Consider the following 27,077-nt stretch of genomic DNA (forward strand, 5'->3'; position numbering starts at 1 on the left):
TTAAATCGAATCTAATTGTAAATGTCGTCTCTAATTTGAATCTCATCTCAATAATTTATAATTAATAATTAATTTTCACATAAAATTTTTTATATATCATTTCAATCGCACTATAAAAAGAAGATAAAAGAAGAAAACCTACCGACAAAAAGAACAAACGACGATAATTTCTAAATACCACAATTATATTTGCAATAAGGCATACCAAACTGTCCAATATTGAATTCGTGATAAAAAAAACAGGACCCATTATTGAAGTGAAAGTTAACGAGTTTCTCATTTTTGTCATTGTTTTGTTCGTTCATTGTTTTAAATTTTTTTTTCAACAATTTCAATACCCGAGCTCTTACTTTTGGTACGAGAACAAATTAAAAAAAAGCTCTTATTTAGATGTGAAAGGGAAGAAGGTATAAATAATGACGAAGAAAGAGGGGTAAGGAAAAAGCTCGAAGAGATCGGACAAGAGTGACCAAGCAGGTGAAACGGTTCGAAACGGGTCCGAAGCGAGTTTGGAGAGTTGTTTCAAAGCCGGAGGTGGAAAGCAGCATCGAACAACAGTGTTAACAGGGAGAACTGGTTTCGGTAAAGCCTATGCCAGGCCGGTAGTATACTTGCTTGAGTGTTGGTGTAGTAGTGGGGGTCAAGCGATCTGTTTCGTCGTTACTGAGAGCGGTGACGGAGGTGGCAGTGGTGACGGTGGCGGAGGTGGCGTCGGCGGCAAGAAAAGGAAAGAAGTGGGGGTTGACGGCTCGGCAGAAACAAGCGATCCTTTACAGTTATAGTCAGTCCGGATCGGGCGCTCGGTTAGGTGCGATTATTCGTAGCGCTTGTTTTTTTTCAAATTAAATATCTCGTAGTGTCGAATAGAAAACTTCATGCGGAGGCAGGTGTATATAATATTATAATAATAATACGTGCCCGTGCAGATAGTACAAGTGAACAGTGTCGGCGCATATCTATCTATTAGTTATTATTTTTCCTTTTTTTTTTTCCTTCCTTCCTTCCTTCCTTCCTTCCTTCCTCTTATTGGTTCTTTACTTTTTCGTGATTATTTTCCTCATTTATACTACGTTCCAGTGGCAGAGCCTCCGGCAAAAGGAAATAGTATCCAGCACGATTAACGGTACGGCGCCAAGTTTTAGCTAACGTTAGAAATGAAAACGCGTGTGTTACCTTCTATTTTATTCTTTTTCTTCTTCTTCTTCTTCTTCTTCTTCTTTATTATTATTATTATTATTATTATTATTATTATTATTATTATTATTATTATTATTATTCTCTTTTTTCTTTTTAATTTGTCTATGTACTTTTTCTAAATTTGTATTCCTTCTATTTGGCGAAATAACAAGGAACAACAGTTTTGACGTTTCGATCTATGACGAGATTTTTAGGGATATGTAGGAATCTCTTTACGAATATGTATAATAGTATAAAAATGATTTCCTAATAGAGACGACACATCTTGTACTTACTTGTAGTGTATCTTAGAAAGAGAAAGAAAGAGATAGTTTCGCAAAACGACTTTTAAATCAGCAGCTGCAGGATAGGTCTCTCTGATAAAGTATGTACGCGCGTTGTCGATATAATTAGAACGAGGATTTAAAGATGTAAGAGAGAAAGAGATAGAAGTGGAGCAGGGAAGAGTAAAAGAGGAAAAAGAAGAAAAAGAAGAAGAAGATGAGGTGGAGAAAGAGGAAGAGGAGGAACAGAAACGAGTTGTCCGAATACATCGCATCAAATTATTCGGCTCGCGTATCATTATTTAAATTTATTCCTTAGCATTATCCGCGTTCGCACGGAAACTTCGAACAGAGACATCTTCGTCATTGTTGTTGTCGTCGAACGCGCGATTATAATTATAATAGAAAGAAAAGGAATATAAAAAAGGAGTAAATGAATGAATGAAAGAAAGAAAAAAAGAAAGAAAAGAAAAAAAAAGCACGTTAGGGCATAATACAAAATACCATTTCGCCTGGAATTCGAGCGAAATTGCTACCTTCTTCGGCTACCGAGAGCGAAAGTAAAAGTACTACACACCGATGGTGCTTATTTAACTCGTAACTTTGTTCGTTCATTCGTTCCTTCGTTTGTCGTTCCTTCGTTCGTTCTTTCATTTGTTAGTTAGTATAGCCGACATTTAAAGTGCACTTTCTAACGCATTAGTTCGTGGTTTCATCGGCGGGATTCCTTTTTTTTTGAGCGGACAAGTTCGATGCAAATGAAAAATTAACCGAGAACTCTCTTGTGTGTCTTTCCAACAAAAGCAGCGCAAGAATAGAGAGAGAGAGAGAGAGAGAGAGAGAGAGAGAGAGAAAGACAGAAAGAGAGGGGAAGAGAAAAATATAAAAAAGAAAGAAAAAGAGAGAGAAAGAGATACTTACTCACATAGAAGTTTTCGAGATCAACCAAAACGATACGGCTAAGTCGTAGACAACGCACTCGTGAAAGTACTTACTTCCACTGTGAAGGAACGATCTACCGGTTTCTTTTGATTATATGAAAGTCCGTGTACGCTAGGGAGAACGACCGATCAAGAATGATTTCCATCTATGATACAACGCATATTCTATTGTACACGCTTGACTACGAATTTCATATTTTTAATAATCGCATATTAATGATAGCAACATTTCACTGAAAATATTTTCAATTTCATATATTCTCTCTTTCTCAAATGATCTTTATACACTAATAAGGAAAATCACGACTACATAATATATCTATTCATATAAACAGTGAGTGAGCAAGAAAGAAAGAATCATAAGAGAGAGAGAGAGAGAGAGAGAGAGAAAGAGAGAGAGAAAGAAAGAGAAAAAGAGAAAGAAAAGGTACAATCATATACTTAGATAAGATTTATTATTGTTAGAGACACTCGAGCTAGAGCTCTATCGTTCTTATGCGGATATGACCTCGTAACACTACTCTTAGAGACGATCGGACTGAAAATGGGAAATGGAAAATACAAACGATGATAACAATGACGTTAATGCCCCGCGGTCGTATGTTGCGCGTACGTTTACGCGCACGTTCGCTCAAACGCCTTGAATTCCCCGCTTTATGTATTTCTTTCACCTTCTCCTCCTCCTCCTCCTCCTCCTCCTCCTGCCTTCTAATCGTCATCATCATTATTTTCTTCATCTTCTACTTCGTCTGTGTCTTCTTCTTCATCGTTATCAATGTTATTCTCTCTTTCTTATCCGTCATCGTCTTTCTCTTACTTGTCATTCCTCGTTCAATTACCACACACGATTTGCACGTCAACAGACGCCTTATCTGCTTTACACCTGGACAAGCAAACCGATAAAACTATCGATGTTACATTTTCGATTGGTTTCGTTTAATTAAATAGCTTGCTTGCTATTCTAACCAGCTAGTGACACAGTCTCGTTAATTTCAAATTCCTTGGAGATGCGTTCGATTTTGAAAGAAACGCAGCATGAAATCGTCAAAAAGTCCCGGCTCTCACCGATCTCTGTTGGATCGCGAAGGCCGTACACTAGACGGAGGCGTCTCGCGAAAAAAATTAACGAGTGAAAGGAGAAAGGAAGAGAATCTCGTTCGTAGCTCGAGTACTCTCTACTATCTTTCTCTTTCTCTTATCTGTTTCTTTTCTTTTTTCTTTATCTTTCTTTTTATTCGTCCATAACTTGTTCAAATTCTATATTCTACATTATTACTTTCTTTCATACTTGACTTTTAACACTAGATATACCAAACCAGTCATTTTGATTGGTCGGACACTTTTAATTAAAAATGTCTACTTCATGTAACATTTGATTTCTGTAAATAATTAAGCGTTTTGTTATTTAAAAATGTCTATAAATCCATTTATCTATTAAAATTATTATTGTTAAAGATTTTTTGTTATTTTTTAAGAGTAAATAAAGACTGGAACCCTCAAAAAGCATCTTTTTTTATACACCAGTCATTTTGACTAGTGTAGTAGAAATAGATATACTGAAAATGGTGGTATATCTTGTGTTAACAATAATAATTATTATAAATATTACAATATTTTATTTATTATTTAAGTCAATACCTAATTGATTATTATCCATATTTAATTGTAAAAAATGTTATTTTTTTTAAAGATCTATCACTTGACTGATTACGATATAAATAATTATATATAAACTGTCAATAGGTTTAATATTAATTATTCCTCAAGCACATAATTACGGAATTAAATAGAATTCTCTTGGGCAAACTTTCAACGCGCGACAAGCAATAACGTATAAACGTGTTTATACCTGTTTATAGGTACTTGAAATGATATTATTTGAATATCTTTTTGCAACTCACGATTGAAAATAATTTTCTCTCAAAGAACTTTTTTTGTATATATATTTGTAAAAATATATAATATACGTAAACTTTATTATATATATTTTATAGCATATAAATAAGAAGTCTAAATGATTCGATCGAATTTCAATTAAACTCATTGTCGATCGAGACGATTTTCCTCTACATGTTTCTGTCTTGTAAATGAATAAAACGCATCTTTTTATCTCGAAATTAATATCCTTCCTTCTCACATCAACTGGACATAAGTTATATAAGAACAACACTGACAATTATTTTCATAATAGGCAACAGGTCGAACGCGAGTTTCCGATGCAGTTTATAAAACGTTGCCCGACCAGTTACAATAAAATGAAGAAAGTCCTTCGTTATATTCTCCAAGTGAAATTCCGTTAGGAATGCAAAAATTGACGCCGGTATAATTTAACGATCAAACTCGACGAGAATAATTTACTCCGCGTTCTTTCCTCTATTCTTCCATTTTATTTTATTTTTTTTATTTTGTCTTCTTTTTCTTTTCCTTGCTTCTTTACTTCAGCATAGATTAACATTTATTCGACAAATTTTCTATTCGATTTTAACAGAAAAACATTTCGTTATTTTACATATAAATAGCATTTCAAAATTTTTTTTTACTTCTTAACAGGTGTCCTAAATTTACATTCGTGTATGGAAGTTCCTTCGATCATCGATCTCTACTCAAAAAGATTCGTGTGATATAAATCTAACTTTTTAAATCCTTTATCTTAAATGATAGATTAAAATTGAATAACAGTATACTCGTATTGTAATAAAAAAAATTCTCTCTTATCAATATTGAATAATCTGGCACGTGTTGTAGAAATGGAATAGCCTCATCACACAAGTATTGGTGCAACATTGACACACTGCAAAGAATTCGGAAATGAGGTAAACTACTTCTATTCGAGGAATGACGAAGAAACTTAACGAAAATTTCCTGAACTGAGAACAAAATAGAAAAAGAAGAGGAAATAAAATTCTATTTAAGAAATCAACAAGATCTATAGTTCATGCTGTGGAATATTTGTTTGATAAAAGGAAATCGGAAGATTTTGTGGTAAAAAAAAGAAAGAAGAAGTAAAATCGATGAATCTTCTGAAATTACAAGACTTGTAAATACGAATGACTCATGGACATGACAAAAAAGTGGAAATAAAGCATCTAACATTGTGAAAATAAGTCAACTGCTAAGGTAATTATTTATTTCTTACATTAATATAAGTAATTGTTCATTCTTTTTTTTTGTGTTTAAAATTATGAATGACTAGAGGATCATTTGAATAACCTCTTTCATTTTAATTATATATTTCTTTGAAAGCAATTAATTAACAACAACAAAAAATAAAAAAAAAATAACTTAAAGTATAAGATAAGTTTCACTTAGTCGAATAAGGAGGTTAATATCTGTAAAATATAAAAAGAAATCGTTAAAAGTTATATTCGAGAGTTTAACACTGTGCACAAACAAACAGTACTTTGTATTTTGTATTTCGGTCCAATTAATTATGACATTTAACACTCTTACGCGTTTCGGTAATTAGAGAATTATACTTTGAGCGAAACGTTGATGCTGAAATTTAATATAACAAACGTTCCTTATGCCTGGATAGTGTAGATAGTGTATGAGCTTTTTATATCAAAAGCAGGAAACCACAATTTTGGGATAAATCTTTTCGCGATCGAAATCTCTTGCTTTTTGTTGTTTTTTTTTCTTTTTCCTTATTCTAATTTAATAAGATTATTTCAAATCGTATTATAAGGAAATTCGAGACAAATTTGCGAGTCCGAATTTTTGTAGATTTTTGTCAAAACTCGATGCATTTCGAAAAGTTTCACAAAAATAAAAATAAAAGAAAATACAAATAAACAAACGATAATAATTTCATTCGTGTTCGTCTGAAAAGATCTTGACGTTTGCATTCCCTTGTAGTAATGTGCATGAAAAGTATTCACGTGCGTAGGACGAGACGCGACGAGAAGCGAAATACGTAAAGACCGGTAACGTTTGGGAAAGGACGCCGACTGCATTCCACCCGAATGAATTCACTGACCGGATCTATACGGACGTGAGTACGATCTCGTTGAGTACCGGAGGACCGCATGTATCCTGTTTACTTTTTATCATTTATCTATTCCTTTTTTTCATTTATTTCCAAGGAAATAATTCTCGTGTTGATTTAAGAATGATAATCAAATTTATTCTATCCTAAGATCGCATAAAATTTATAGTACCGGAAAATCTTCTCGTTTTTTTTTATACTAAAGCTTCAAATAAATAAATAAAAATATTTAATCAATGTTGCAATGGTAGATTTTATTTTTATTGTTAACTGACACTCCAACACACGATCCATATAAATTATTACTTACACTAAAAGAAAATGTTCATGAATGCTGATCATTTGTTTTTATAAAAAATCCTGATTAAAAAATAAATATATAAAAAATATTTATTAAACGAATGAGAAAAGTGCATTAAATGAATTCAAGATTTAAAAACGAAATAGTACGAAAATGGAAATGAGTTTAAAAATACGAAATAAACATAGCTTTCAAGTGTTGCTAATGTGTATGTATTTATGCGTGTTATATATTTTATATTAGATTTTATAAAATAGAGCAACCCTAGCTAAATGTAAATAGGTATGTATAAATTTGAGGTCAACGGTGAATCATTTAAAATGAAAGTTAACAGACATATGAAAAGATTTCCTATGGATTCTTATTCTCTCGCTATTTACGTCTGTGGAAAGACAGTAGGCGGACGTGGTGTAAAAAGACGGCAAGCAGACACATTCGTCTCGACAATGCGTTATCTTACGATCGTACGGTATAGTCTATGAAGCGACCTTAATAATAGTGCGACACATTTAAAAGCCGTTTCGTTGGAGGAGCCGAAAATACCTTTCTCCTCTTATATTAGTTAGTTAGCTGACGGATCCCAGCGAATCGAGGTTTCTTCCACTCACAACAGTCAGTCGAAAGTATCGTACCATCTTTCTATGAACAGCTGACATGAATTGAAGAATCATCTACTTGGAAACCAATTAAAAACTAAGATTGTTCGATCGAATTTACATTTCCTTTCTCGATCAACTCGCGATCATCTTTTTTTCCCCTAATTTTCTCATTTTTAGATTGCCATTTTAATATGCTAAATTAATGATTACTATTTTTATAATAAAATATTAGAGTATATATATCAATATGTAATCACTGGTACAACAATGATAAATTCTTATTTACCTCTACCACTCTCCTCAAAAAAAAGTATTTATTTATATATTGACCATTTGTTTTATAATATATTGATCAAAGATTCTTATAAATGTTTATTAAATAAATAGAAGTTCATATTTCATATTTATTATAGTTATTTATTATTATTAATGTCAACCAATTAACTAACATTATCAGAATGATGAATCGCAAGAAATCTAAGGAGGTTATTAATCAGTCATTAATAATCCATAATCATCGAGTAATCCAACCTTTTCAGATATCCTCTGCAACAGGAGATTGCAAGAAAGTCGGTGGTCGTACGTAAATTGCGATTATGACACATATTCTAGATTTGCCCTGAGAAAATGAAAAACCAACGTCCGATAATGGATAGAAGTATTCCACTTTCGAGAACTGGTTAGTTAAGAATTAATATAAAGTTTGAACTCGAAGTCCGTGTAATGTTGATTCAAACCGGTTCCAAATTGTTCAACTTTTGTATATCGTTGATTATTAAATTGTTAACAAAATTAAAAGATTATTGACCTGATAGAGTAGAAAATTGTAACCTAATATGGTAAAAAATATTTTGTTTACAATTTGATATTTAAATCGAATATAAACGCTATCTGATTATTTATTTATTCAGATTTTATTTATCTAAAAAGCGTGAAAAAATGAATAGAAGAAATTCTTGATTTTCGCGTGAAAAAAATACGGGTTATCCCAAGACTTTATTTGTTTTACTATTTTCCTCTGCTCGTGGGCAAAACAGTCTTTGATCGTCTCAAAAGACGATTTAAAGTACATACAATAAGATTTTCAGGGAGATCCCCACAACGATTTATCTCTCGTTTCATCAAAACGTTTTCACTCCTACGTTTGTTACTTACATATGTATTACATATCAAACGACAAAGTTCGAGCGTATGTAAGTAAGTAAATAAGTACAATAGTTCTTGTTTCGTTTCTAGCGTACAATTTCCTTTTCATTCTCTTTTATATTTTCTAAGATTTTCTAAGAAGAGTTTTGACAGTAAATATCTCTTTATCTTAAAGTGCACTTCGTACAATCGATATTCTTTGAATTGTCGAGGAAGATGTCAAGATTAATAAGATATATATAGAGACCGATATCTCAATTACACAGAAGTATAATATATTATCTTTCTTATTTTTTCATTATTATAAATATTCTTCATTGTTTTTTATAAAATACAAAAATCTATATCTTGATCGGAAGTACGATATAATTTTTTTTATACAATTCTTAATAAGATTAATGAAATCATAGAAAAATCATTCTAACAACACATCGAACATATAATTGGTTAGTAGTAAAAAACGTAAAATATAAGTACAGAATTACATTCGATGACCTCGATTTGAAATTGTTATTTCCTCCTCCCCGTATATTAGAATAATATTAATAACTTAAACTCATAAAAAATCATATCCTTGACTATCTTTTACGAGGTATAACAAACAAATCAAATCCGTTTTATGGCATCGATAAGCGACGATTCACGATTACATTATAAAAACTGTTCAAATTATCCTGAACCAGATTGAGAATTATATGTGTATTTGTACATATTTATGTGAACGAACGTTTTTACTTATTTACGAGTGCATTCGACCTCGCGAAGAGATACGATCGATGGAATTTATCTTACGAAGCATTTTCTTTGTTACTATCGAAAGTGCGATAACCTGTAGGAAACATTATTACCAGAACAACCATATGTGTAACGAGCAAGTAACTACAAGCCTATCTATTATTTCTGTCATTATTCTTAATCATTAATATCGTTGTCATAGGGGAACCACTGTCTTCGCGTATTTACATGAATATATTAAGTTATTTTTGTATTGGAATTTTTATTAAAAATCAAAATGGAAAATCGTTAAAAAAAATTTCTTTTTCTCTATTTTTTGTTTTTTGTTTTTTTGTTTTTCGTTTTTTTTTCTTTGGGGATATTTCTTTTTATTTTCTTTTTTCTTCATTTCATTTATCGTCCATTAAAACACGTCAACTACCGGCTTTGTTTTAAGAAAGTCATAGAATTGTAAAGGCCGTTTAGATACTTTCATAATCAACCGTGTCCATCTTGCCATTATCGAAGCTATTGACATACTAGAGAAATATTATTGCTACAATATTACACAACGTTCATGGCGTAATAATAAAGCAAACTGTGTAAATTTGTCACGACAAATGTTCCGATAGCAATATGAATTTCCTTATTTTCTTTTTTTTCTCTTTCTTTTTCTTTTTCTGTTTTTTCATTTATATTAATGTGTAATACGTAAGCAAGTAATACACATTAATATTAAAATTTATTTTTGAGCTTAATATATTTCTTTCAATATCTTCGTAGAATTATCGACATCTTTTTTTTCTTCTCTTTTTCAGCAGGTGGCTTGTGTCACACGGCTTTTGTCAAGATAATGCGAAGCCTGGAAAGATTGTCTGGTAGCGATCAGGATTGTGGTGATCAGGAGATGTACATCGATTTAGACGACGCTTCCGTTGACTCGCTTACAGGGAAACGAAGTCGACATCATGTTGTTGGCACCGAGGTATTTTTGTTTTTGTCGATAAAAAATAATCTTTTCGTATCCTTTCATATTCATTATTCATCAACGATAATTTAAGGGATGATTAAAAAAAAATTTTTAATTTAAATTCCTTAAAATTTATAGAAAAAATAAAATGATACATCGTTCACTGTATTAATTAAAGGAAATTCTTCTCTCATTTTGAAAAATAAATAATAAGAAATGAATTTATTAATTGCAATCCATAAATTATTTTTATTTACAATTTGGTGTTTGCAATTTTGATATAACGGAACATACGAAATTATAATTGTAGATGATAAATAATATTTTAATAAACGATCATTAAAAAAATATAATCGATAATATATTAATTAAGAACTTTAATTGAAAAATTTGATTTAAAAACCATTAAGAGAATAAATGATTTAAACATTCGATAGCTCCTTGGTTAATAAATAATTTTTTTATCAGTAAACGTTATATGCAACAAAGTACTGTGACAAATTAAGTTAGATATCACGACATTCTTAATCTTATCAATTTCCTTTTGAGAATTTGTTATGCTCGTTCGACGAACGTCAGATTGTATTTTAATTCCTCGCTCGCAATCAACCGAATCTCGATTTCAAAAGTTATTATAAAAATAAGTTGTTCGACAAAATCATTATAAAAAACTTAACAGGAATGATACAGCTGAATAATAAAATCATGTTTCTATTTCACTCTCTTCTAAACACTTCATTCCTTCATAAAAAAAAATGCAAAAAGAAATGTTCACGTTATAAAATTATATTAAAATTGTACTATTATTGTCGGTGGATTAGAAAACTTGTGTTATGTAATAGTCATAATCTAACAATAAATTTAATCGTTGATTATTGATAATAGAACAATTTTTTGTAAATCTTCATAGAATCTTATCGAACATATGGACGTTATCAATCCGATTGATTGTACCAAAAAGAAGATGTAATCGAATAACGTTTTGATCAGTGGTTTATTTGTTCTTTTAATTCATTGTTTTCGAAAGAAAAAAGAAAATTCTTTTATTTATATCAAAAAAAAAAACGTAAGATCGATATAAATGAAATAGGTATTTGTGAGAAAGTTGACCGAAGGCCTTGGATAGTTTAATAAATAAGAGCATTTGCTCGGAAAATGAAAGATCCGGGTTCAAAGTCTAGATCCAGTCAATCCAACGGCTCAATTTTGTCACGAATCCTACAATAATAAAAGGATAAATGTATGAATAACCTAGTATTGGGATTTGTTTATTTGTTTCCGATAAAAAAAAATCCAAGGTGGGCGAAGAGAGTGACAGTAGCGGTAGCGAGAGGAGTCCGAAGCAAGCGAAAAGAAGAAATCGCAGTGGGCCGCCAACGACGCGGAGACGGAAGAGCGGAATTTCAGCACGCGAGAGAAATCTCAGAAGGCTCGAGAGTAACGAGAGAGAAAGAATGAGGATGCATTCGCTTAACGACGCGTTCGAGGTAATCCGCCAGTTCGAGCATCTTAAAAAACTTAAAAACTCCTACCTCTACCTCAGTCATCAAATTTACACCAATACGCAGAGAATTTGTTCAAGACAAATACAAGGATTATTATGAATATTTTATATTCAAAACAAAAAATCATTTTTTTCTCAGCAATTACGCGAAGTAATACCGCACGTCAAAATGGAGAGGAAGCTCAGCAAAATAGAAACTTTAACGCTGGCTAAAAATTATATTATGGCGTTGACGAACGTTATATGCGAGATGCGTGGCGAGGAACAACCTTACACGTAAGTATTATATATATATATATATATATATATAATTGTATAACATCTAATATTGTATCCAAAAAGTCGCTTTATCGAAAAAACAAATAAACTAATAAAAAAAGTCAATATTAATTTATTATTATGTGTCAAAGTTCGAACTCCTTCAAGTACTGATAATAAAGCCGATAAACTAATGCAACAACATTCGAGTCATTGTCTGCTATGTGCCAAGTAAATTTATATTGATTTATTAATATAATTATAATATTTTTTGTTCATTTCAAGATGAATGAATCTCCAGATACTTTGCTAAAAAAAAAAGAAAGGTTAATAATTTTGTCAGTTCGATAAAGAGACTTTTGAGATACCTTGTAATGTTTCTTATATTTTTATATTTTTGTTCGATCAATTGAAATAAATTTAAAGAAGAATAAAAAAAATCCTTCTTATCGAATAAGAAAAAAGGAATGACTTGAGTATCCATGTGTATGTATAGTAAGATCTCGATTTCCATTCGACGTGCGACCAGTACGAAAGTTTCTAACTCACGAAATCGACCTGAAATCCTTTCGTTTCTTCGGCAACGATAATCGACTTTTGCGACGCGCGTCACGATCCTCGTCGTAGTCTTCGTCGTAGTTCTTCGTCGTAGTTGTCGTCGTCGTCGTCGTCGTCGTCGTTCTCGAATAGTGTCGACATTATTTCTCCTCGACTTCGCGTTACGCTTCATCGCCATTCCTTTTCTTTCTTATATATTATATATAATATATTTTCTTTTTCTTTTCTCTTTCTTTCATTTTTTATTCATCCTCCTTTCGCTTTGTTGAGCATTGATTTTAAATGACTTTTATGTATTTTTTATTTGTTTGGTATTTTTTATTCATTAATAAGAAGTATTTTCTGAGATAAATGATTACCAATCATTTTACAATATTGTATTATTAGTTATACTACATTTATCTCTAAAATATTGTATTAATATTATTTCTATTATAAATAATTATATTTCGTTATCGAATCATTTGTCAATTTAATGTTGTTTGTTTTTTGTTACTATTTATCTGACAAACTATTTAAATTAGTTAAAAATTATTATTATACTTACAAATTTCTAAATGATAAATATTGATAGACAGTTATATCAAATATCAATTAAAAATGTATTAAAATACATGATCGATAGATACCAATTATATTAAATAGTTATCAATTTACTCGATCAAGAATTTTACAAAACTTTCCACATATTTTACGTTCTTACATATTACAAAGTATAATAATTGATATTACAGATGCACACAGTTAGATACGTAAGACATATTAAACGTAACGATAAATACATTTAATAGGTCACTTTGTCTTTTCTTATGAACAATTGAAGATTTACAATGTCCATTAAATCATACGATAGTTGGCACATTGATATCAGCAAGTTAATTATACAAATGACATCGTATATACTTATTTAAAATATACTTGACGGAAGAAAAAATGATGTTAAATGAATGGCAAGAAATGTTTAAATATGGAACATATTCGCGAAACGATGAAGAAGAAAATTTATGGCAATTGCTGTGTTTGTTAGTGCAGCTACTACTTACTGTACAAGCTCTTGTCCATCCTACACACCTTCTTATATTTTTTTTTATCTTTTCCCACTGATGAAAGAGAGACACGTGCTTTTATTTTTATCCTCTCTCTCTCTCTCTCTTTTTTTTCTATATCTTCCCATCGTTACATACTCACTTATATACTTACTTAACTTACTTCATCCTTTCTTACTCGATCTGATCTCGTGAAAGAAATGTAGCACGTTACTTTTCCTCTCTCGTTCTCTCACGTGCTTCGCTCCACTACCATCTCCGATCTACGTGAAAATCTTCACAATTTCGTAACCCTTGTTGCGATTCGTTGTAGCTCACTCATGTCAGCGGAATTTCACATCGCAGTATATTATTCTTCTATTTATCGCTGATCAAGGTATTTTCAAAAATATTTTAAAAACTTTCGCTCAGCTTTTAGTTGGCATATGTTTTCGGCTACTTTATATATTTATTCACATTGACTATCATAAATTTTGATATATTTTTTTCTTTATTGCAACACATTTAATATTTGCAATTGTTATTTTAAATATCCTTAATCCGCATGTTTATAATTGTATTTTAAATAAATTTATATTCTTTGTATTTTTGTAAAATCCAGATAAAATTTTACGATTCGACAGCAAGTTTAGGCTGCTTGACTTGCAAAAATATTAATTTAACTATAAAAACAAAACAAAAATGTGTCCATAAAATTGAAGGAAAGAAAATTAAAGGAAAATAAAAAGTTATGAATTTAATTACAAATTAATTATACTAAATTTCATTTATATCAAATAAACATAGTAATGTGTGCAAATTTTATTGTCTAATTTATAAACACACGTATTCATTAAATTTGTATTAATAATAATAATAAAACTCAAATTGAAAATCTATCATTGTCAGTGCATTTACAATTTTCTTGCATAGTTAGGTATTGTTTCAAATTAACGTTATATTTGACGAAGAAAAATATCTTATAAATGATAATAATGTAACCAGTTACTAGTAAATAGAAAAATAACAATTTGATCTAGTCTTTGGCGCCTTAAATATTTATTTCTTCATCGATTTTCACCGTTATTTCGTCACATAGTTTTCATGTGTGTTACGGAGAATCAATCGCGTTGTATTTTTTCTCCCAGCAAGCGAGAATGCATGAACGATCGACGTGCATGCGTGTCACGATGTTCGTCGATCGTTCATGGAATAATCGAACGCGTGTACTCTTTTTTTCTTGCGATTCCTCGAATCGTACGAAATCGTTCGAATATTTCCGCAAACATCAGCATCGTACGTCTCATCGTTTTCATTTTCTTGATTATTATAACAGATAACTTCAACAATTTTTCCTGACTTCGTATCGATTTTTCTTATGTTCCAATTTTAAACAAATTATACTTATAAATTTGTCAATGATTAGCCAGACATCGAAAAATAAAAATGTTCTATATTTTTCACAATTTTTTGCAGTATCTTAATTAGATTGTCATAGTATTTGTAATAAAAGCAAAGTTTCATCAGGATAACATACTGATGCAAGATAATACTGTCATTTTATTTGAAATATACAATACTATTTTTAATATTGACAGTGTTAATATTGACCACTATACATTGATATTTTATTACAAATGTTGACAAATACTTATAGTAAAATACCAATTCAACAAATATTAGCCTTATATTTTGTATTTAAAAATCGTATTTCCTCTCTCTTTCTATTTTTTTCTTCTTCCTATTTCTGTCTCTCTCTTTCTTTTATGTTAATTCGATAATCGATAACAATCTCAACACGCTCGATAGCGTTTTACACGGTACTCTCGACATAAACTACATTTCTCAAACTTTCGTAAGAAAGTTGCTTCGTGGATGTTACCTTTGCATCGGTATTCCTCTCGATTATCCACATCGTAATTAGGTCAATCGACTGCTCAGCCATTCCTTCTTTCTGCTTGCACCGCTATAACGGCAAATCCGTGAACTCAATGTTCGGTTCGGTATTCACCTTCGTGCTCTTACCTTCCATATCAATTTCGGTAAGGAGATCGTACGATTGAAAGAAAAAAATAAAAAAAAAAGAAAGAAAGACAAAAATATGAGTTTTAAAACGTGTAAATGTCACGTCTGAATAGTTCATAAACTCGTTTGAAAAATAGTCGATAACGTTGAACGACTTAGCAAACATGATTTTTCGATAAAATCCATTTATACGGTGCACGAGTTGCTTTTCGTTATCTAAGTGTTAGACTAAAACTCGAACAAACATGCTTAAAAAATTTTTTTATTATTATTCGAAAAAACATAGACAATAAAATTCTTCTTCTTGATAAACGACTAAGAAATTTTTAAGAAGCATGATGTCTCTTTTTTAACTGTCTTTTCTCCAAAACGTTAGAATAATTTTATAATTTTAGTATTTATCATTTTTTTACTTTCGTTCTCTTATTTTTTTGGTTTGTTTGTTTGTTATCGTTTTATTTCACAGACTTTTGAGTTACCAAGTTATATAAATTCATCGATAAGCTACGATACACTTGCACGAAGAACTCTCAATCGCAGCACTCCTATTGACAATTCACTGACTTTCGAAACTATAAATGCTCATGAATATATATGTATATAGATTCGTGTTCATGTCGTATATCTACTTTTGTGAACGTTGAATATGGAAAAATGTACGTTTTATTTAGTTTGACTAAGTTACTAACAATAAATCAATTTTATTCGCGAATTCAGAATTTTTACGTGAAACGTTACATTATTTGACCTAACTTTTCGTACGTGAATTACCATTAAATTAATGTATCAATTAATCAATCAATAATGAACGATAAGACAAGATTTATTTAATCGATGACTTTAAACGTAACTTCTTGTATCATCGTAATAATAAAGAATAAAAATTGTGAATGTTGCTTTTAAACGTGAGATCTTTTATTCCATTGAAATTTCTTCGAACATTTTCGATAAACTTTCTTATATATTATTTCTCATATTTAATACTTTTCATTGACATTAAAAACGGTTAAAATGGCATTTTATCAAACGACCTTTGCTACGAAAGAAAGTACTTCGTGCGGATATTATCTCGTCGTTTGCCAAAATAAAACGACCGGCTTTACTCCGACTATTTCGATTGCGATCTATCGCGAACAAACACGCACGTATCAAGTATTAAAAATATATATCATTAGCAATAGAGTTAACTCGAGTCTCGGACAAAAGTAACAGCATCAAATGTTCTGTCAATCTTTCATTTTAATCCTCTGTAATATCATATAACTTTAAAGTCCTATTACTTAAAAGTGTATACACATATATATATATATATATATATCAAAATTTGTAATATGTTATATATACATATTACATATACATATTATATAAACATATTAAAAATATATATATATATATATATATATATATATATATATATTAGGGTATAGGGTCAATATATTAGGATGGGTCAAAAAAATGATTTTTTTTTTTCAAGTGCCACGGAAAAGTGGGTTGCTAGACACCTTAAAACAATTCTCACCAAAAATGAGCTCTTAATTTTAATAGGAAGATCCTCCGCATCGCAGTTTTTTATTTTTTTTTCAGTCTAATAGATTAAAATTCATACCTCATTATTAATTGATTGTACAGAAAAATGTTCTAGACGAATTTTGTAGGAAATTTAATGCTCTACAAAAAAGGTATCTTATATTTTTTTCTGTAAACCTCACCATTTGAATGATATTGAAGATTTAAATTTGATGATTTTTAGACAAATTTCATTTTTGTTTATGAATTTTATAATTCGACAATAAATGACTATTAAAAAGTGCACAATACAAATTTTTGTAGGAAATTAACTGCTCTATAAAAATGGTGTCTTATTTTTTGGCGATTAAATTAAGCGTTCAAAAGATATTTAGAGACAAAAATCAGTACACATGAAAGTTTGATGATGAATATCTTTTGAACGCTTAATTTAATCGCCAAAAAATAAGACACCATTTTTATAGAGCAGTTAATTTCCTACAAAAATTTGTATTGTGCACTTTTTAATAGTCATTTATTGTCGAATTATAAAATTCATAAACAAAAATGAAATTTGTCTAAAAATCATCAAATTTAAATCTTCAATATCATTCAAATGGTGAGGTTTACGGAAAAAATATAAGATACCTTTTTTGTAGAGCATTAAATTTCCTACAAAATTCGTCTAGAACATTTTTCTGTACAATCAATCAATAATGAGGTATGAATTTTAATCTATTAGACTGAAAAAAAAATAAAAAACTGCGATGCGGAGGATCTTCCTATTAAAATTAAGAGCTCATATTTGGTGAGAATTGTTTTGAGGTGTCTAGCAACCCACTTTTCCGTAGCAACCCACGTTTCCAAAAAAAAAAAACATTACAAATTTTGATTTTAATACAAGTGTTAACTTTTCATAGAAGCTTACATTTTTTATAATAGAAACATGTTTCCATCCTAAGCCCTACAAAAAAAGTTGCGTTGCAAATAGTTACAATTAATCACAAAATATTTCAAATGTAAGAAGATGATAATCTCGGCTTAAATCAAAACGAGTAATGTCAGTTGCAACAAATGCAATACATACTTAATGTACGTTTTATGCAGATCATGACATGATTTATTACACCAGGGTCAAGAATGGAAAAACGCAGGCGCCCGTATTTTTTACCAAAGGGTTGACGCGCTGTTCGATTTATTTATCGGAAATCCTCCTTTCCTTTTTGTTTTTTTTTATTCCCTTATCACAACTAGACGCGATGACGTGTTATGTTTGTATAATTCAAACTTCAGTAGTAATTGGACTACAATTTAGAATGTGTAATCTTTCCGAGACAAATTTTTTAATTGATTACCGTTATGTAACGGGCATAATTACATAACTTTTAATTAGCAAATTACTCTCAATATAGCAAATAAATTAAAAGAACGTAGTAGTACGTTGTGTGATTTTTTTTGTTTTTTTTTTCTACAATATAAATATCACACACATGTAATTGACATATATTTTTCTACAAACAGGTAACAACCAAAAAAAATTACCAAATTCATTATTCAAATCGAAACGTTTATTTCGTTAAGTAAATTCTTTGATAAAGTCCACATTCAAAAATATAAATTAGAACGAGTATTAAAGTGCATGGAACTCATAAGTTTATTCGAGTTTATTCGATTTCGATTATTAATGGTAAGGCAGCTCGAGGCCAAGATCGAGTCTCTGAAAATTGAAAGTGTCATTGGTGATAAATTATGATATCGCGATTTATCGACGAACCGTCGAACGATACACGAATTTCGGTAAAAATAAGTCTCGTCGAAAAAAATTCTGTTATTAAAAACAACCAAAAGATTAGCCATTAACAAGCTTAATCGTCAAATTTTTAATATGAATAGTTTCAAGTTGAAAAAAAAAGTAATTTTTTATGTAAATGTAGGGAATTTTTATATTACATGATCTTCAGAATCAATAATATTTTATTTTATGTGAGTTCGTGTTAAATGATTCAAAGAACAAATTAAAAAAAGAGAGGATAAAAGGTTTACAAAATTGCGAAAAAAATAGTTGTTTTTTTTCTTACAATTTCTCCTATAATTGTTATTTTTCATAAAAAAAAAAAAGAAATATATAAAACAATGATTGAATTGATCGAATCTTTTTTTATATCTACGAACAAACGCGTATTTGTCCGTACAAAATAACGAATAAAATCAATTTTACATTCTGAATAAAAATCCACTTTAGTATGAAATATAAAATTAAATAATTCTTCAAAACTTTCACTTGCAGCCCATGTTATACAGGGATTTCCCTGATTCTCAAACGTTGTTGAAACGAAATTGTCCCGGGATTTCCCACAATACTCTAGCCATATATTGTAGAATGCTATGTTACATGTGGGTTACCAGTATTTACTACGCGCATATATAAATAATATCCATTAAAATTGTTTTCCTTTTCACTTACAATTATTAATCAAATGATAATACATTATTCTCAGAATATGTATGTTTTTATTTATTTGTAGATTTGTCGACGGTGAGTGCGGGTCTAACAGCGGGGACAGTACAGGTCAGTTAGAACTAAGCAGTGGCGAACAACTCGAAGAGGCATCTCCAGCGTCTATACTTGAGACCAACAACAATAGTTTACTACATGAAGATTTGGAACGCAGGATACCTTAGCCGGTTTAGCTTTGAAAAGCTAAGGGTCGCTTCTTTAACAATAAGACCCTGGTATTCGGTGAAGAATTTATTTTCTATAACTGTCGGCAGCAAATTGAATTTGCACAACAGGAAGCGATACCTCGCAGGAAAGTTTACCAAAAACCCAGAGAAACGAAGGACGATGAGGAGGAGAAATGAATAAGTAGGTGATCAAATAAAATAGAAGATGTGAGAAACAATCTTTCGACTCGTATGCACGGATAAAAGTGAACAGAGAGCGAGGGAGAGGGAGAGAGAGAAATAAAGACGACCTCACGAAAACGATATATATATTATGTATACATATACGCACATATATACGTACATAGTACAGGTGGTTACTGCCTTTGCGAATCAATTCGTTCCAATCTCTCTTTCATAAAGTGAGAACCCGTATTTCCTGTACGTAATATTATTAACACATTTTCTGTTCCTGATAATTCATTTCTCTCTTTGAAAAGCTTGAAATAACGTTATCGTTAATATATAGATCCTTTTAATATTATATTTAATAATTACAGTAAATATGAAAAGAGATTTAAAAAAAGAAATAAAATGTCGTTTTAAAAAATTCGAGAACTAATTGTATATGTAGATATGTGAGTATATATATATATATATGTACAGGATGTTTCAAATTTTCCCGCCAAACACATATATTCCGTTACAAACATATTCTACAAGTAAAAATAAGACAATGATATCTTATAAACATAGATTCTTTGATGCTTCATTATATGTTAGTAAAAATTAGCGGGGAAATAAATGGAGACACCCTGTATAATCGGTTAATTCGCAATTAAAATGGTCGTCGTTAAACCGATCGAGATTTATCGAGGACTATGCAATTTAATTTTACGACGCTCTCCGTCCAAGGCCGACTTCAACAGAGAATGAAAGATATTTTGAAGGTCGACCGGCTGAGAAGTTCGGCGAAAAAAGAGCGTCCGTCGATCTGCGCGCGACCAGCGGATCCGTTTTAAATAATACTAACACTTTCCCTTCGTTTTCTTCGTTCTCCGCGACGCGTTGGTTTAATATTATTCAGTTGAATTTTTGTGGTAGCTTTCAAAGCAGCTGACGATCTTTTTTTTCTATTATTTGTTATCTTTTACGATCTTTTTCGAAGAGGAATTTTCATTTGAACCTTATAAATGACACAATTCAGGATATTTTGACGATGTTAAAGAACGAGGGACCAAAAAAAGGAATATATTTTTTCTTCTTTTCTTTTTTTTTCTTTTTTGTTTTTATTCTAGACACCGTGGAATCGTAAAATTCTTTCGAACATTTAAACGCGGTGATACAAAAAATAATAATTATTATTATTAATATAATTATAGTAATATAAGTTAACTCCTCATACTCGCATTCGTTCGTTCGCGTTCGTATTCGCGTTCGATGTTAAATAACATAATATTATATAATAATTAAATCGTCTTAAACGAACCGCGTCGAAAGTACTATGCGAGAAGAAACTGTGACACCTGATAACACGATCCGATATCTCGGTAGATATTTTTTTTCGTATAGACGCATAACCAACAACTATAATAAATAAATAAGTTTACGTTGTCGTGCATTGAAAAAAAAAGAAAATAATAATAATAATGAAGATTTAAGACTTCAATGAATATTATTTAAAATATTGTTCTTGTGTCACTCATTCTTTGACTTGGAAATTATCTAGCGTCAAAAATCGCGAAGAGTCAATCCAAAAATGGGAATATTAAAATTCCGTCGAATTTAAAAGAAGGATTCGTCATTAAACGTCATCAAAGTCGTTTCTTGAAACTTTCTATCGCTTTTCGTTTCAAAAGACTTTCGAACAAACGTCATTAACATTCAACGTTGTATCGATCAGTGTGAAATGAAAAAGAAGAATAGAAAAATATAAATATAAATATAAAGAAAAGAAGCGAAAAAACTGTGATAGAATTTCGTATTAAAAAACTTATTTTGTTCCGGGCGAAATCCTGTGAAGTTTGAAAAAGTTGGGTGCCGAAATTCGTGCCGTGTTGGTCCTTTCAAAGGGTTTCCTGAGGCCAATTATTTCACATCTCGTTCGAGTGCCTACACATTACAAGGGAAACGTTCGTCCGAAATTTAGAAATGAACACGCTACGTAAGACAAGTGATAAAGAAGAAGAAGAAGAAAAAGAAGAAGAAAAAGAAGAAGAAGAAGAGGATGAGGAGGAGGAAGAAAAGGAATAGAAAAAAGAAAAAGAAAAGGAAAAAAAATGTAAAGATGAAGGAGCAAAGTTCTTTTTAAAAATCGGTGTACGCGATGAACATATAAACGAACGCGCTAATCTTGTATATGTATTATTTCGAGAATAGGGACCAGAAACTTCGATTTAAGTTACCATGCCTCATATATTCGTCGAGGTTGATTGTATAATTGCCTCATGCAATCGAGTTACCAAACGGCATCTCTTCTTTGATAAAAAGGGTAAAAGATTATCGTAATACCCAGCTAATCTTCTCGCGCGTTTATAAATACACATATGTATAAATATATGTATGTATGTATATATACATATATATGTTTATTAAAGTAAAATTCTCTCATATCTTCTCTTGTTTAAGAGGTTTTTGTACTCTATTCGTACTCACCTAAGTTTCTTCTTCGTGCATTTATCTTAGTTTATTATCTTTAATTTCCCCTGTTCTACGATAATCGCCTTGTCTTCTACTCAAATATAATTTTGAGTGCTGGTGCAACCGCGCACCGTTATGAACATTTTATTTATAATATATGCGAATTACGCGACGCAGATTTATATGTATGTATGCATGCATGCATGCAATAGCGGGATATGATCGAGAATATTTGACAAATCCATTGTGAATATCTTCTATTTTATAATCAATCGTATATACGTCTCCACTCCGTTTATATAGGGCTTGATAAAGTAAGTGATTAAACTTGCGAAGCATTTTATCTTCATTTATTCAAGAGAAATAAGAAATCGATCGATTTAAGTTCATTCCTAAACTGCCAAGTTTCTCATTAACATTCAACATTTTCTCCATTTTTTCATTTCAACAATTAGACTAAAATATCTTTCAAAGTTCGTTCATATGATTTAAAAAATATTCTGTATATTTCGATGATTGTATAAATACTGATATAGATGGAAATAATTCGAAACGTATCATTTATATACATGCTCGTGCATAAGTGCGTGATTGTGTGCGTGCATGCTTGCATGCATGCATCATACATTCATTAATTTTCGACATAAACGTATACCGGGATAAGCCACACATATACATATATATTCAATTTGAGAATATATTTTTGAAAAATCTATTCCGTATATAAATATAAATATAAATATAAATAAATAAATAAATAAATAAATAAATATATATATATATATATATATATATATATATATATGGGTGTGTGTGTATATATGTGTGTGTATATACATAGATATAGTATAAAACATCGAAAAAGCATAATATATTGTTATACGATGAAGAGTCTCAAAAGTGCAATCTTCTTTATTGTTTTTTTTAATCGTTTGTCTCGTTAAGTCAATCAGATTTAACAAAAAATTATTAAGTCTCTAATTTAATATATAGATGTATGCATAGACTACAAAAAATTTATCGTAAACCAATGATTATTTTCTTTCGATAAAAGAAAAAGAAACTTTCTTTTCCAAAATAATTCCCCATTATTCTCGATGGAGAAACGCGCGCGCAAACGTTTACATTTATCTTTTAAAATTTTAAAAGCTATCTCGTGCTCTTCGTATTAATTATCCCCTAATATGTAAACGTTTTTGTTAAATTTTACAGATGCTGACGATGTTGTGATTTGAACGAGCTCCTTTTAAAATTTCAATAATTTTACTTTTGTTCCTTATGACAACGAAAGAGAGAAAGAAAGAAAGAAAAAAGAAAGAGATAAAAACAGAAAGAGAATCAGAAAGTAAAAAATATCTACGAAAGGAATATATAGGTTAAAGGAAATAAATAATGAGAAATTATAACGTTCACTTACCCTTTCCTGTGATCATTTATCCATTATTATTCGAACTAAATTTTTATCAAATTCTTATATAAAAAAAAAAAACTTGTGCCAATATATTTTTGCAATGTTGTATTATTACAATGTCATGTTTTATTCTATCGAGTTCTCAACAAGTTGTTTAATTCGATCAAACTGTTGATAACAATCCTGTAAATAGTAGAGCGCGATTTTTCGTTGCATTATACATTATTTTGATAATTTATATATTTTACGTATAAAGCAAAGGTTGTTTCCTCCCCCCCCCTTCAATAGAAGCACTAATTAATGCTGTGCATTACCCTCTTCCCTCTAGCCCCCTAAAAAAAAAAAAGAAAACAAGAAAAAGAAAAGAGAAATATTGAATGTGTGCTCTTTCTTGCGAGTTACTATTATTCCTTTCGCTTTTAAACAATAAATCATACTGTTGTCTTTCATATAAATACATATATGCATAGTTTGAAGTCAGCAGTAATATCACATAATCTCTTTTTGGTTGTTTTTAATACTCTAAGATTATAAAGACATATGTCATGTATTTTGTTTATACTTCTTTCTCTACAATCACTTTAGATTGTAATCGATTATTATATCTAAAACAATATACATCACTATCTATTATATTTTTGTGCGCATCTAAAATAACCTTCCGATTGTAACCGCGAAAGTTCTCATTTCATTGACAATAGAATACAAAGCTCGTTATCAGTTATAGTATTACTGTATATTATTAACGATTATCAAGAAAATATTTAATAATTTTAACTACTTCTATTTCGAAGGTGATATGCATAAATCATTCGTGAACTGATGAACATCAAACAAGGCAATAAAAATGGTATTTTTCAGCGTGGTATATTTGCATACATATATATTTAAAAATGATTGAAAAATGAATTTTAAAATGCATACCTTGCACTTATTAGTCAAATACTTTATTGATCTTTCTTTTATAAATATAATGGTTCCTACAGTCATACGATATTTCAAATACCTATTCTTTATCTATTTGTTATAATGGCCGTTTTTAGATTAATAAGCAGACATTCTCGTACGGTTTATGTATATGAGCAAAATTCCTGTTATCATTACTTCTACCAGAAATAGTTACTTCTTTAATACTTTTAATAATGTGACGTTGTATAATTGAAATTTTTATCATCTAAAATTATTTTGATTTAATATACATTATATATAAAAGTTATAAACCGTTTAAGAGTATATACTCTAAATACTTTTTCATTTCTTAGAAATATTGATTTAATTAAATATAAATAAATTCTACCATTTATTCCTTTATTTAATAGATTAATATTATTTGATAATGAATTTTTTAAATAGGTGCACACTCACATTACGAAATACACCACTAGATCACGCTGGAAACAGTAATGGCTGCCGCCATTTGACGATCAGAAAGGAATTTACACTTTTGTTTCCATGTAAGTTTATGGGTGTATATGGATACTATTTTTTATTTATTCCTTTATTATTTAATTGTAAGTGATTACAGTTTTAGAAAAATGAAGTACAATTACGTATAAGTTAATTAACAAGACTGATACAAACGAGGAATGACTTGCTATAGTATTATATCAATTAGAAAGTATAAGTGACATTAAAGATTTTAAAGTAAATAAATATTTTACGACCGGCACTTCAAGCATAATTCAAAATTTCTTATCGATTTTTAATTATTGAGCAAAGGTAAGGCGCTATAATATAGATATTTATAAATGTTTAAAGGATTAATTATTGTTTCTACGGAGGATGTGCATATTGGTTTAATATTTATTTCTAAATATTTTACATCACTAAAATATTGACATCAAATAATATATCATTAATTATAGCACTAATTTTATTAATCAATATTATCACAATAATTCAACTTCATCCATTTAACAAAATTTTACAGAATCAAACATAATGTGTTCGACAACATTGGAAAAAGTAGAATTACACGCAGATGTGTATATGGTATGTCTGCACCATGCTTTGTCAACAGAAATATTTGAAGTAATGGGTTTACTTATTGGAAATGTAAGCATTTTTTATTATCTTGATTAAATTTTTTTAATAATACTTGTTAAGAAATTTGAATTGTCAATTTAAGTCATCCTTATTCTCACATTTTAGTGCGTTAAAGGTATAGCAAATATATCTGCTGTTATGATTTTGCACCGTTTAGACAAGAAAAAAGACCGTGTAGAAATATCTCCTGAACAAGTATTAAAAGCAGCTGCGGAAGCTGAACGTTTAACTGATGAATTAAATCGTACTATGCGAGTTCTTGGATGGTATCATTCCCACCCCCATATTACTGTGTTTCCATCTCACGTAGGTATGTGAACATCTGACGAGTAACATTTCTATCGTATAATATTTAATCTGATTTTAATAATACTTATATTATACTTCCAAATTTTATTCTAGACGTAGGAACTCAAGCAACTTATCAAACAATGGATTCCGGTTTTGTAGGTTTAATATTTTCAGTATTTTCTGAAACCAAGGATTCAAAGGTTTCTATTATTATTCTTATTTAAAAATTAAATATATTTTTAAATATTATATTATATATATAATATATTCATGTATATATATAATTAGTCAATGATATCGAAAATTAAAATGAATTTATATTTATTTTATTTAGGAACAAGAAATATCTTTGATTTGTTTTCAATCTCACGATGGGAAATGTAAAGAAGTTCCACTAGAAATTATATATACCCCAGAATTATCAGATATATGTTTGAAAGTAAGTTTCTTCTTTATTATGTAATAACTCCATGCATAACCAATTAAATCAACATAAAAAAATAAAATGTCATAAATATATATTTTAATCTTTCGTAACCGTAGACAATGACAGATATACCAAAAATTTTGGTGCAAGAAGAAGAAGATACAGCAGATGCTGGTAAAAATCATCCAGATATTCTTGCTACTATACATAATAATGCTGGTATGTATGTGAACAGATTTTACAACTTAAACATTCGCAAAAAAATAAATCTAATGAATATTTTCAGTCAAAACTCGTGCACTTCTTCATATCACAGATATTATTACTAGACCTTTAGTACTTACATTTGAGGAAAGAATAGCTTTAAATACATTACGTGCGGCATATCTTCGAAAACAAATATCAGAGTTACAGCAACTCTGTAAAGGCTAAAATTCATAATATTAACAATCATCCCCATAAGAAAAAAATAATAAACCAGATGATGCGAGTCCTATGTACTATTTCTAATGTTTAATATTAATCGATTATAAATAAAGTTTACGCTATTTTCATGTTTATATTTGTCATATTTATGATTACTGTCGAAAATAAGTATTACTGCAA

At 29.9% G+C, this 27,077-nt stretch overlaps 2 protein-coding genes across 12 annotated transcripts; both read left to right on the plus strand.

Annotated features, from left to right (window-relative positions):
- The first annotated feature begins 519 nt into the window (after positions 1–519).
- LOC107067020 (uncharacterized) lies at positions 520–25,395 on the plus strand. Of its 9 annotated transcripts, none has more exons than XM_089179174.1 (7): positions 520–1,123; positions 5,147–5,518; positions 6,288–6,392; positions 9,968–10,131; positions 11,415–11,603; positions 11,760–11,896; positions 19,518–23,708. In XM_089179174.1, the coding sequence occupies exons 4-7, from the start codon at positions 10,000–10,002 to the stop codon at positions 19,672–19,674; spliced, it is 615 nt and encodes a 204-aa protein (XP_089035300.1). In that variant the 5' UTR covers positions 520–1,123; positions 5,147–5,518; positions 6,288–6,392; positions 9,968–9,999; the 3' UTR covers positions 19,675–23,708. The 9 variants fall into 9 exon arrangements, 6 of the variants coding, with proteins under 6 accessions (XP_089035300.1, XP_089035301.1, XP_015177653.1 ...); XM_015322167.2 differs by having other exon boundaries at positions 521–1,123; positions 6,257–6,392; positions 9,965–10,131; XM_015322168.2 differs by having other exon boundaries at positions 521–1,123; positions 9,965–10,131.
- On the plus strand, positions 25,063–27,031 carry LOC107067019 (lys-63-specific deubiquitinase BRCC36). 3 transcript variants are annotated; one of them, XM_089179178.1, is made up of 7 exons: positions 25,063–25,161; positions 25,638–25,762; positions 25,859–26,063; positions 26,156–26,244; positions 26,379–26,483; positions 26,588–26,690; positions 26,758–27,031. In XM_089179178.1, the coding sequence occupies exons 2-7, from the start codon at positions 25,649–25,651 to the stop codon at positions 26,901–26,903; spliced, it is 762 nt and encodes a 253-aa protein (XP_089035304.1). In that variant the 5' UTR covers positions 25,063–25,161; positions 25,638–25,648; the 3' UTR covers positions 26,904–27,031. The 3 variants fall into 3 exon arrangements, with proteins under 3 accessions (XP_089035304.1, XP_089035302.1, XP_089035303.1); XM_089179176.1 differs by lacking the exon at positions 25,063–25,161 and adding an exon at positions 25,168–25,426; XM_089179177.1 differs by lacking the exon at positions 25,063–25,161 and having other exon boundaries at positions 25,451–25,762.
- The last annotated feature ends 46 nt before the right edge of the window (positions 27,032–27,077 follow it).

The sequence above is a fragment of the Polistes dominula genome, unplaced genomic scaffold (genome assembly GCF_049000335.1).
Source record: "Polistes dominula isolate Pdom_NZ unplaced genomic scaffold, Pdom_raw_medaka contig_37, whole genome shotgun sequence".
Classification (NCBI taxonomy): domain Eukaryota; kingdom Metazoa; phylum Arthropoda; class Insecta; order Hymenoptera; family Vespidae; genus Polistes; species Polistes dominula.